The 12,793-nt window shown below is 39.8% G+C and overlaps 1 protein-coding gene across 2 annotated transcripts in view; it reads right to left on the bottom strand.

Moving 5' to 3' along the window:
* The window catches only part of UTP20 (UTP20 small subunit processome component), a 91,786-nt gene that overhangs the window by 12,068 nt on the left and 66,925 nt on the right, over nt 1–12,793 (bottom strand). For both annotated transcript variants that reach the window (XR_013960086.1, XM_080659299.1), the window contains exons 41-49: nt 10,224–10,519; nt 9,060–9,199; nt 8,648–8,804; nt 6,232–6,330; nt 4,779–4,946; nt 3,471–3,637; nt 2,429–2,570; nt 1,423–1,539; nt 170–340 (exon numbers count right to left, since the gene is read on the bottom strand). Coding sequence is in view for 1 of the 2 variants with exons in the window: in XM_080659299.1 (XP_080515425.1) it covers nt 170–340; nt 1,423–1,539; nt 2,429–2,570; nt 3,471–3,637; nt 4,779–4,946; nt 6,232–6,330; nt 8,648–8,804; nt 9,060–9,199; nt 10,224–10,519 (1,457 nt within the window). In the remaining variant the exon portion in view is untranslated. The remainder of the gene's footprint in view (nt 1–169; nt 341–1,422; nt 1,540–2,428; nt 2,571–3,470; nt 3,638–4,778; nt 4,947–6,231; nt 6,331–8,647; nt 8,805–9,059; nt 9,200–10,223; nt 10,520–12,793) is intronic.

Below are 12,793 nucleotides of genomic sequence, written 5' to 3'. Positions count from 1 at the left end.
GAGGATTTAATACGATATCAATGCTTTTCACACAGGAAACCAACCCTCTGGCCTTAGCAAATGAATCTGGAACATATTTTGACCAGGACCACAAAGGACGATGTGGAAAACTAACTTTGATGTTAATCCTGGGCCTGGCTTTTTCTAAGTGGAAGTGAAAACACCTCACCTTGAAACAATTTACCACCATGTGGAAGTTCTGACCCCGGGCAGCCCCGAGCTTTGCATAGTCCTTCAGCAAAAGGAAAAGGTGTTTTGTCAGCTGCTCCACCTTTGTTTCTATGGAAGGCAGCGGGAACCGCAAGACCCAGATCAGGCACTGCAAAGCACCGGTGATCACCTGAAAACCAAACCAAACAAAACCAGTCAACACATGAAGCGACCACACTCAGTGACCCAGCACCGAGGCGGGGTACTCTCTACGCAGTCGCAGCCATGCTAAAGGAATGACATGCTCTGTCCAGCCCTCTGGAAGAACGGTGCCGAAGGCAGGGGGGTTTCTCGTTCCCCACTGCAGGAGAACTTACTGCTGTAGGATGACCCACAAGCTCACTTACCACATTCTTAACCTATACGGGTAAATAAAAGCATAGGCTGGCCAACTTTAGCAATTTATGTATACACGACACTCTAATGAGCAGTAGAAATACAAAGATAAAATACAAAGGATGCCAGATGTTTTTCTCTCTCTCCCTCTCCCTCTCTCAAAGCAATAAAAATATATTTTTAAAAAACCCAACTGATTTACATGAGAATCTCTGAACCTCCAGGCCAAGCCAGTGCCTGGAATCAAAGTAGGTGCTGAGTAAGCATTTGGTAAATGAACTTAACCCTATTCATCTAGTTCAGCTCTACCTGACAAGACTCCCACTGCTCTGGCTGCTGATGGCCTTCCTGGGCTGATTAGGTGAAGACAGAGGAAAAAGCTCCAGAGTCAGAAGGACGGGGGCATAGATCCCAGCTCTGCAGCTTTTACCTAACTAACTAGAGCAAATCAGCTCTCAGAACCTTCCGCAAAACAGACAATCTGAGGAATGGGAGGGTGTGGGCTTTAGCGTCTACATTGTGGGGCAAGTCACTTAGTTCAAGGGCTAGTTTCCTCATCTATAAAGCAGAAACAATAATAAATACCCCATGAACTGTTCGGAGGATTCACAGCAGAAAGTAGGGGTAGTGACGATGGTGAGGAGGTGAGGATGATTACTGACATGGGGACCCACCACTCACCCTCATGAAGCTGCTGCAAGGATTAAACGAAGTAATTAATGTACCTAGAAGGGCTTTATAAACTGTTAAGGGCAATCTGAACATATGGGATTACTAAATGGAAGAGCAAAACCCAACTATCTTATGTCGCACATGCCTAGAAGTTCAGTTCTAGGTACTCTGCAGGACCAGCTCTGTGGAGGGACAGGTGCTCACCTTCACATCCATGGAACCCAGGCAGTCTATGAGTAGAGACACAAAAGGATCCAACATTTCCAGAACCTGTTCACTCGAAGACTTGATCTTGGAAGTTTTCAGACTCAGATGCAGCAGCTAAAAGATTTAAAAAGACATTTCACAGCAGGTGCCCATAAGACCAAATGAGTTAGGTAAAGGTGAAATAACTTAAGAGACAGCCTGAAATGTTAAGATGCTTCTTTCTGATATATAAAAATTTTGGAAAAAACGGGACACTGCCTGAGAGAGTCTCAGTAAGTGAAGAAGTGGGAGCTTACTGGGCAGGTGAGATTAGAATTTCACTTACCAAATGCTTACTCAGCACCTACTTAGATTCCAGGCACTGGCTTAGCACACAGGACGTGGCAATGACCAAGATGGACGTGGTCCCTGCACTGATGGATCTTAGCCTGGGAGACAGACTCTAGGAAATAACTGTAAATGTAGGGTTCTGTGGGGATCTGGGCAGAGGGAAATGTGGGTGGTGAGGCCCTGGAACAGGAACAGTGTGGAGACTTTAAGAATCAAGGGAAAGCCACGTGTGGCTGGAACGTGTGTGTTGGAATGGGTACAGTACAAGGCAAGGCCCTTGCAGCCCAACTGCAGGACTGGCCCACTCCTAGTATAAATGGAAGCCAATGAAGGGTTTTTAAAAGGAAATGAAATGATCAGACTTGTGTCTTTAAAAGCTCACCACCTTTTAAAAGAATTCACAGTAGTTCAGAGGTGTAAACTAATGGGCAAAGCAACAATGAAACCATAATAAATGTTAAGTCAAAATCATTAATTCTGAGAGAGCTACATTATCAAAGTAAGTACTGGAAGAGATCAATATAAACAGTAAATGGACCAGTGCATCTTTAAAAAATTCCATAATTTACTTACAGTAAGACATTTACAGTGGAAATAAGACTAGAGATTCACCAGCAGGAAAAGGCACAGACCCACCAAGTGCAGTGAGTATCATTTTAGGATTAATTCTTACCCGAAGCCCAGACTCAATAAATATATGCATGTTGGTCTTCCTGCTCACAACAGCTTTCTGCCCACCTCGAACTGGAGTTGGGGGGAGCAGAAGACAGCTCTGGGGTGGCAGACGTGGATCCGGGGCAGGGGCTGCTGGATTTCTGTCAATCACAGTGGAATGAAAAATAAATGCTGCATTCCCATAAGCTACTGTGGCCCTTTCTGGGGATGAGAGTTGAGACTAGCTAATGTGTTGTTTGCTGTGGGGTCTTTTCTCCCTTAACCCTGAGACACAGAGGACACTCCCAAATTCAGATGAACAGCAAGGGTACACTCCCTTTCTTTGATGTCTGAAAACAAATGCCAAGGAGTCTCTTTTAGAACAACACAGAAGCAAAATCTAAAGGAAGTTTACCAATACGGCATTTTTATGAGACTGACGTGCTGCCTACTGTGCTGTGCTAAGGAGGCAGCTCCAATATGGCATTTTTAAATCTTTTAAGATTTAGATCTTAGAAGCAACAATATGTATTGAGTTCCTATTTTTTGCAAAGAAGTTTATGGTATGCTTTGTAAAATAAAGAGAACTGTAAATTGGTGCTTAACCTCAAGGCATTAGAGAGCTCAGATTCTAATCTAAGAGATTAGAATAATCTAAGATATCTAATTGGAGATATCTAATCTAATCTAAGGATATGTAAAATGAGATTGTCCTGATATTTAAATGGTAAAATCCACCTTTAGTAGATTGGTGAAGAGGAGCAGCCACTCTGAAATGAAGACAGTACTATGTAGAGATGCTATTAGGATTCAAGATCTAAATCTCCATTTGACCAGAATAAGAGGTATATAGGATATTTAAACTCTATCCTAACTTTGATCAATCAACATCCCAAACAGAAATGATATCAGAGAAAACACCACAAAGTAGAACCATCTTATAATTCAGATAAACATTAATTTTTTTTTTACTAAAGCAAATTTTTAAGTTAACCCATTTAAAACTGAATGTCTTATCAGAAACAAGCACCTAAATGTGAGTTTTTGTTTTTCAAACTTACTTTTCTTTCTCTGTTAGCAGGGGGAGATTTTCACTGACCAGACCATAACTAAGCAATAGAATGGATTCTGCTGTCATTTCCTGATTTATAATTAGTCCTGCAATGATTCGGCGTAAGGTCTCATGAACTTTCCGGGCCAGTTTTAAACTTGTGGTATTTTGTAAGATCTAGAGGCAAACACAAATGTCATGCTCAGGTAACAAAGAATTGCACTGGGCTTTGTTCTAATGGTAGTTTTTAAAATATATATACTACTATAAAAATGAAACATTCTTATAAGGTTTCAAACAGATAGAACAGAGTCAAATTTACCCATCACCTCAACCCCAGAGAAGACCAGGGTCAGCAGTGTGGGCGCCCCTGGGTGTCCTGCAGCCCCTCTCTGCTCTCTGTGGGTGAGGCCCAGGGACACACAGCTGGAGACAGGATGTGACACTTGTGAGATGTTGACTCTCCAGGTGCATTAAAGACATTTCCTTGCATAGATCTGGCAGTAATAACTGTCATTTCCTTGGAGGGATTTAATGATACACATGGAAAATACATGCGCTCTGTTGACTTTTCATTCTCAAAGCATATCTAACATTCTTAGATCAGGCTAAATGCGTTTTAGGAGCAACTATGGAGTTAATCCAGCACCAAAACATTTGGAATTATAGTTAACTCATGCCATTAGATAGTGCTTTTTGCTCTAGTCTTAGTACATAAAACAGTGATAAAAAGAATAATGTTTATTGAATGTTCACCCCTGCAACAGGCACAGAGAACTCTATGAAGGGAGGTGAATTACAGTCCCTGCCCAACAGGAGACAGAAAGAAAGAGTGGAAAAATGTGAGCTTCAGATCAGAAAGATATGGAACTAAGTATTGATTTTCCTCCTTAACCATGTTCCTTTCTACCTTCTTGAGCCTGACTTTTGCCTCTAAGATGAGGTACATAGATCTCACAGGGTGACTGTGCAGATCAGAACAGATAATGAAGCACAATGTTTAGAACATTATGTATGTTCAACAAGTGCCAGTTTTCTTCCTCTTGGCATTCTGGGAGCAGCAGTCTAGCTCCAAAGGCTACATTCTTAACTGCTGACTGGACCCAGCTGTACTATTCACCCACTCTTCGATTCTTATCTTTCCTCCTGTATCTCAGGGTTTACAGCAGGGACTCTGAACTTCGGATTAGAACGCTCCACTCAGGGCTGCCACATGGTGGTATTGGTGTCCTTACACCAGGGAAACTATAATCAAGGACAGCTAGGTTTGCCCTGCCAGGCTCTTTTCAAGATCCCCGTGCAGCATTCAAGTACTCACCTCTTTTAGCGGAAGGATCAGTTTTGTAACCTGATCTTTTCCTACAAACTTGCCCAGGATTTCGTAAGAATCATAACTCTTGCTTCTTCGGGCCTCCATGACTTTGGAGAGGATCTGCTTCACTTCCTTCTCTTCAGCAATGGCACCGAACAACTCGTGGTTAAAAATCTTTAAAAGAAAAAGGTCAAATGGCAGTTACGTACATTCAGCGAGATATGGCAACATAAGCAGTCTTTGAAAAGAGCATTGGCACATCCAAATCAAGGAAAGTGAGTTGGACTGGACTGAAATTAGATGGAAGAAATTACTATTAGAGTTCACTTTTTTCAATGTAGTTTAGGAACCAATTACTAAATAACAAATACAGAAACTTCTGAAGGTTTATACTAATGGGAAACAAAAGAAGAAAACAGTGTTTTCATTGTCGGGGATAGGTTCTGCAACCTTAAGGAAAATGATGCATAACAAAAACAATTTTTCCACAGGCTAATGAATACAAACATCTCAGCAACCTATAATAACAAAAGCATAATATGCTAATTAGACCGGACGGCCTTCTGGACAAAGCCGCGGCAGTGGGGGCCAAGTCCCTTGCACGAATTTCATGCATCGGGCCTCTGGTGTGATAATGAAATGACACTATTCAAGGACCTACTGTACTTCACAGATTTATACATACAACTGCATAATTTGCAGACAAGTTTTAGATATCACCAAATAGCTGCTTAATTTCTTTTTAAGCTCATGACATTTGAACTTAGTAATCAAAATTAATACATTTAATTTAAAATGTTAGTGTCTACAATTTTAAATAATGAACAAAATGCTGTGTGGCAAATTTAGACTCTTCCAGCCCTAGCAAGTTTTGCTCAGTGGATAGAGCATCAGCCTATGGACTGAAGGGTCCCAGGTTAGATTCCTGTCAAGGGCACATGCCCGGGTTGCAGGCAATCCCCAGTAAGAGTTGTGCAGGAGTCAAGCTGATCAATGATTTTCATCATTGATGTTTCTATCTCTCTCTCCCTCTCCCTTCCTCTCTGAAATCAATAAGAATATATATTAAAAAAATTTAGTCTCTTCCAAATCCTACCCCAAATGATCAAATGATTCAATTTTAAAAGTTGGCTGTTAAATTTTCACTATTATAAATAAAGCTCTGGTAAATATACATTTATATAAACCCGAGACCACAACTCTGATTATTCTTTTAAAACAGATATTTTGAAGTGGTTAAAATTTTTGCTCAATGCCAATTTTCCTTCCAGAAAACAATGGTAGCACACCAGCTCACTTCACCTGAGTCTTAGCTTTTTAAACCTGTTAATCTAAGATATGAGACAGAACATTAATTTCATTTTCATAGGCTATTATTCTCTCTTATTTTGTAAACTAACTTTTTGGTATCCTTGGCCTATTTTAAAAAAAAGTTGGAATTCCTTTCTCTAAACCTTACCTGAATCATTATATCTAAACAAGAGTCCAAATCTCCGACTTGCAGTTTGTAAGTGAGGCCATGCAGCAACATGTTAACAGTGAAAGTCAGGACGTGGACCTAAAATGAAATGTGTAAAAAAAGTATAACTGGTTAAGATACCACACTAGAAAAAATTAAGAGCTAAGAACTACTGCAAGGAGAGCACTCGGGTACATATCTGTCATTACTGCCGGGAGAAGCTTTGACAAATGACACGTGCTTATATCACTAGCTAAAATCCTTTGATCAAATGGTCATTTTGTAAAAAAGCTGCTCAGAAACACATGACCATGCTTAGGATTTCTGCGACTAAGCCAAGCCAGGGATGTATAAAGGCACAAGAGCCCTGAACTTTACAAACCAACCTGTGAACTAAAGAGTGTGCCAATGTTGAATGCAATCAAAGCTGGTACATAACGTGCTATGAAGGACACAAATAAGTTTTTGCCCTCAAGAGTAACCAGAGCTAACATTCCTAAGAGCCTACCACAGGCTAGGCCAGTGGTCGGCAAACTCATTAGTCAGCAGAGCCAAATATCAACAGTACGATTGAAATTTCTTTTGAGAGCCAAATTTTTTAAACTTAAACTTCTACTAACGCCACTTCTTCAAAATAGACTCGCCCAGGCCGTGGCATTTTGTGGAAGAGCCACACTCAAGAGGCCAAAGAGCCGCATGTGGCTCGCGAGCCGCAGTTTGCCGACCACGGGGTTAGGCACATATTCCCTCCCATGTAGGGAATCATTTAATCTTCACCCATTCTTTCTTTGATGTAGGTGCTGTGTTATCGGCATTTTTTAAGAGAAAGCTGAGGCACAGAAAGGTCAAATAACTTGCTCAGGGTTACATGCGTAGAAGTGGTGGAATCAGGATTTGAAAGCAGACGGCCGGCACCAGAGCCCTATCACTACGCTGCGCTGCTCTCAGGCTTTCTGATTCTTTATACTGCTTCCAAGGAAAACATCAGATAATGATCACAGGCTAAGGAAGCACACTGGGTTGTCCATACACAGACTGGATTTTAAAGACATAGTTTCATATGTGTCTACTTGTGATCTTTTAGTACTTTTACATATTTGAAATGTTTCCTGAGGGCTTTAAATAATTTTAAAAAATACTTTTGGGAGGATGAAGGATGACAGCCGAACAGTACAATTTTGGTAGTGTCTACATGCCTAGATGTCCTCTATTTTAATTAAGTTTATTGGGGTGACATTGGTTAATAAGATCATACAGATTTCAGGTATATAATTCTATAACAAATCATCTGTATATTGCATGTATGATCACCATCCAAACTCAAATCTCCTTCCATCACCACATATTTGACCTCCTTTACCCTTTAATACCTCTCCCTATTTTAATAAATAACGAGAGGCTTGGTGCATGAAAATTCATGCACTCAGGGGGAGAGGAGGAGGTCCCTCAGCCTAGCCTGCGTCCTCTCACAGTCTGCGACCCCTTGGGGATGCCCACCTGCCAGGTAGTGGGCCTAAGCTGGCAGCCAGACATCCCTCTGGCAGCCCGGGAGCCCTCAGGGGATGTCCACCTGCCGGCTTAGGCCCACTTCCCGGGGAAATGGGCCTAAGCTGGCAGTAAGACATCCCTCTGGCAGCCTAGGAGCCCTCGGGGAATGTCCACCTGTCGGACATCCATAGTACTGCAAAGGAGGCGGGAGAGGCTCCTTAGCACTGTCGAGGAGGTGGGAGAGGTTCCCACCACCGCCACTGCGCTCGCAGCTGTCAGCCTGGCTTGTGTCTGAGTAGAGCTCCCCCTGTGAGAGCTCACTGACCACCAGGGGGCAGCTCCTGCATTGAGCATCTGCCCCCTGATGGTCAGTGTGTGTCATAGTGATCAGTCATTCCAGGTCGTTCCCCCATTAGGGACAATTTGCATATTACCCTTTTACTATATAGGATGGGATGGGCTTGAAAAACAGTTGGTTAAAGAAGGGCTACTCATTTAAATACTCCCTTATATTTTGACTAAATCCTCCAAGACAGAGCTGTACTTGATTTATCTTTGTATGCTCAGTGCCCAACACTATTTCAAATCTTAAATAGATGTGTATGTTCTTTATTGCTCACATTTGTGGCAATACATTCAATATGCATCAACAAGATTTTTTTAAGAACTCAGAGAATGCAGAAGTTGACATGAAGTGATTTAAGAGAAAAATGACAGGTTATGTAAGCTTGACCTAGAAGGATTTTACAAAAATCAAACACTGGAGCTTTAAAAAATACTGATTAGAAACTTTTGACTATTCTTGACGGCTATCTAAGGGGATCAACTATACTGAAGATAGGCCCAAAGCAGCATGACTTATAGTGTTCAAACCACAAATATAAAAACTCCAACACAACTTAAAAATAAAGCACATAATGCAGTTTACCTGATAGCCACGGACGAGGGTAGACTGTAATTCTTTTAAAATATATTGCAGATAGTGCACACCCAGATCTTCTATTATTTTTGCAAGAGTGCTGCGTGCAATGTCTCTGATTTCTTGTGCTCTATTCTTGAGGAGGGCACACACTTTTAGCAAAATACTAGAAAATGAGAAATTGAAAAATGACTAATCAAAAAGACAAAACAAAAAACACACCAAAAAAACCAGAAGCAAATAAAAATATAAACATCCTTTTCTTTCTTCATTGCCCATAACCCAGATTTCCCACTTAGGACTGTCAAGCACAGCAAATTGTGACAGTACGTTTCTTTTTCCCGATAAAAGACATTCAAGTTAGGAAGAAAGAGGCAATTTGTGATTTTCACGGAACTTTTGCAATTGTCACATAACATACCTTGGCAGGTTAGTTTCCATAATTTCTGGTGGAAGGGACTGCATTAGTTTAACCATGGCAAAAGCTAAAGGAACTCGAACCACTTCTTCATCATTCACAACCTTGGACTTTATGAGCTTGTGTTCTTCTTCCCGTTTAGTCTGTAAGAAAAATTTAGGTTAAACTAAAATGAAGATAAATAAATCAGGGACCCACCAACACTACAACCTTTCATTTGAAAGAGAAGCTTTTTTGATATAACTGATGTCCATTTCTAAGTGTAGTGCCTTAGAAAACAAACTAAATTATGCAGTTTGAGAATAAACCTTTAAAAATTTTAAAAACAATAGGAATACAAATGTTTTTCAAAGGAGCAACCAGAAAAAAAATACAGCCAAGTTTACACTACTGTGGGTTAAGACTGCTATGAAATATATAAAAATCCTATAAAATTTGTATCAATTGGGACTTTCAAGTGTTTGAGTGACATTGTTAGTTCATAAGAAATATAGTGTCTCAAATTAAGTTATTTATTAAGATATAAAATGATCAAGTTAATATTTTACACCAGGGGTTGGCAAAAGTTTTTCTTTAGAGGACTAGAGAATAAATATTTTTGGTTTGATCTCTGTGAAAACCACTCAACTCAGCTGTGGTAATGCAAAAGCAGAATCAGACCATATGTAAATCAAGTTTAACTGTGTTCCAACAAAACTTTAGCTACAAAAATAAGCCACAGGCTAGATTCAGCCAATGGCCACAGTTTGCCAATCCATGTTTTATACTGAGTAGGAAGGGCTATGGCATCCTGAGAATCCACTGCTAAAAGTTATCCCTGTTTTGAATAGTAGAGAAGTAGCCAAGAAATAAAAAAGGGGAACAGACAGTAATTTTTAATAACCTGTTTTAGAAATGGGAGCCATCTTACTATCTACTTCAGAGATAAAAAAGCATATATCTACCAGGTGAAAATCATAATGAAGAGAAGGAACATTATTGCCTAGCTGCAGCAGGAGATGAACCCGAAGACGACTAGAGGAGAAAGAAAGTGAGCTGTGAAATGTTGAGATAAAAGAAAATCCAAACACTGACATCAGTCAGTAATAGTTTGGAGCCTCAGGCTGACAGCGTCCCACAAACACCCCGCTTCACACAGACCTGCTGGGCCCCAAGCAGAATGATTACCGTAGATGCCAGGCATTTATGGAGCCTGGGTAGGATATCCCCAGTTACGGCTCCTTGGATATTTTTAATTGTTCTCTCCAATTCTTCCTTATTTCGAGGAAGGGAAGAGAAGGACTTGGTGACACACTCGGTTTCCTTAGCTGATGTTCCCTCACAATCGGCTGGCTCAGGGTTTCCTAGTTCTTCGTTGCCATCTGAGAAACTCTTACATCTATTTTCCATCTCTTCTTCATCCATTGGCTCTAATTCCATGGCTTCAGGCTCTGGCAACTCAGTCACTTCTGTTGTGTCCGTATCTAGTAAACAACAAAGGCATCTCAAATCAAATATGGAAACAACACAGTTGTGTTAAGTAGTCTTTTCTACCAACATCCAATAAAAAACATCTAGTCACTAACTATGGGCAGACAAGGTAAGTGCTGAAGAAATCACAGTACATGAGAGGGTTATGGGGTTATGGTTTTGTTTTGCTTTTCTTTCTCTCAGTTTAGAGTCTAATAAGGAATAGAGACAAGTATACTGACAATTTTACAAAAGTGTGAACTCTGGGAACACATTGGGAGGTTAGTCGGGAGGAGGATCTTGAGCAAAAGGACGCTTCCAAGGTACTGTGGTTGGAGGTTTCTAAAAGCAAAACCCTACACTGACGAGCCATGAAAATCACAATGCGGCCATCAGTTCTCATGCAGAAATGTCCCTTACCACAGGGTTCTGTTTATTAAAGAAAATCAGGCAGCACATCATTGTGGGTTGAGTCCAGCCTTGGCTCCGCTAACCAGCCATATGACCACAGTCAGTTACCTTAACCTTAGTGGGCTCTGGGTTCTTCACCAGTAAAATGCAGACAGCCCCTTGCACGGCTATTGTGAGGATTAAATGAGATGAAGGCTATAATGCGCCTAAAATATATTTCTGACACTTCATTGACTTTTAAAACATGATAATTATTAGTCTTAGTTTTGTTTACTGGCTGTGTGGCTTTGGGAAAGTTACTTTACATTTCTGAATCTTAATTTTTCTTATAAAAAATATTGGGTAACTAATAATTAAGGTGCTTGTAAGGTTCTTATGAGGACAAATTATATTATGTCTATAAAATCCCAGTTCATAGGAGGTGCTCAAAAAATGCTTTAAACTTCAGTCATATCTAAGAAGAGGTAGCTAAGCAAAAAAGTATTTAAAATTTCTAATGTTTCTATTTATGCAAAATTGCAAAATGCAGATTCAGCTGGCTAAACATACTGTTAAAGGGCTTTAATACATTAATTGTTTAAAACACAAATAGTTCCTACACATTCAAACCAGTCTTTTCTATTCATTAGTGTGGTTCTAGAATGATTTACCATTAATCAAAGAATTAGAAAATTTTGGGTAAGAATGTAGAGGAATGCAAACTAAGGGCTAGAATAGTTCAACATCTTTAGCCAAAAACAATTAGGACAGATACCTTGGCCTACTTGAGTGTTCATTCTTTTCCTTATTATTCTGTGCTAGCTAGAACTTCTAGACCAGGGGTGGGCAAACTTTTTGACTCGAGGGCCACAATGGGTTCTTAAACTGGACCGGAGGGCCGGAACAAAAGCATGGATGGAGTGTTTGTGTGAACTAATATAAATTCAAAGTAAAGGAGCGGAGGGGAGAGCAAGAGAACGGGATAGAACAGCCCGATCCGGCCCGCGGGCCGTAGTTTGCCCACGGCTGTTCTAGACTGATATTCGACATAAGCAGTCGTAGTAGGTATCCTTGCCTCATTTTAGTTTTAAAGCAAAGACTTTTAATCCTTTATTATTAACTATGATGTTGTATTAGGTTTTTAAAAGACATATTTTAACAGGCTAACTCAATTTCTATTTATTTCTTGCTTGATAATAGCTTTTATCATACATAGATATTGAAGTTAATCAATATTTCCCTTGTGTATATTTAGATGATCAGTATTTTTTGTATGCTACTATGTTAAATTCCATTAACCAGTTATAGCAACTTCATGACTTAGTGGGGGCGTCCTCTTTTTCAATCACCTGAAACAGCTGGTGTTAAGGTTGAAATTATCCATTTTTTGAATGTTTGTAGATCTTGTCTCTACAACAGTCTGAGGCTGGCATTTTCATCATGAGGTTTTTAACTACAGACTTAATAACTTTAGTGGCTAGATTTTCTATTTCTACTAAAGTTAGTTTTTGTATTTTATTGTTTTTAGATTTTGTACATTTCAGCCAAGTATTCAAATTTATAAGTACTGAGATCATATTATTTTACCTTTTCATTTAATTTTGACCTTTTAAAGTTCTCAATATTGTTAATTATACCTTCTATTTTCACTGATCAACTTTGCCAGAGGCTTGTCGATTTATAATCTTGTCAAATATCTACTTTTAGTTTTCCTTACTGTATCTAGTTAATATTTCATTAACTGTTGCTCTTTCCTTTGCATTCATTGCTTACTGCTCTTTCCAAATGGACAGCAATATTATTGGATTTCTATGTAAATAGTCTACAGCTCGGATATTTCACCTATATAACTTAGACTGGCCTTCTCTATTATTACATAAGTTTTTACAAGTATACTC

This window comes from Plecotus auritus (assembly GCF_963455305.1).
Source record: "Plecotus auritus genome assembly, chromosome: 3".
NCBI lineage: Eukaryota > Metazoa > Chordata > Mammalia > Chiroptera > Vespertilionidae > Plecotus > Plecotus auritus.
Note: the sequence above shows the minus strand (reverse complement) of the source record. Positions and strands in the feature narration are given on the sequence as shown.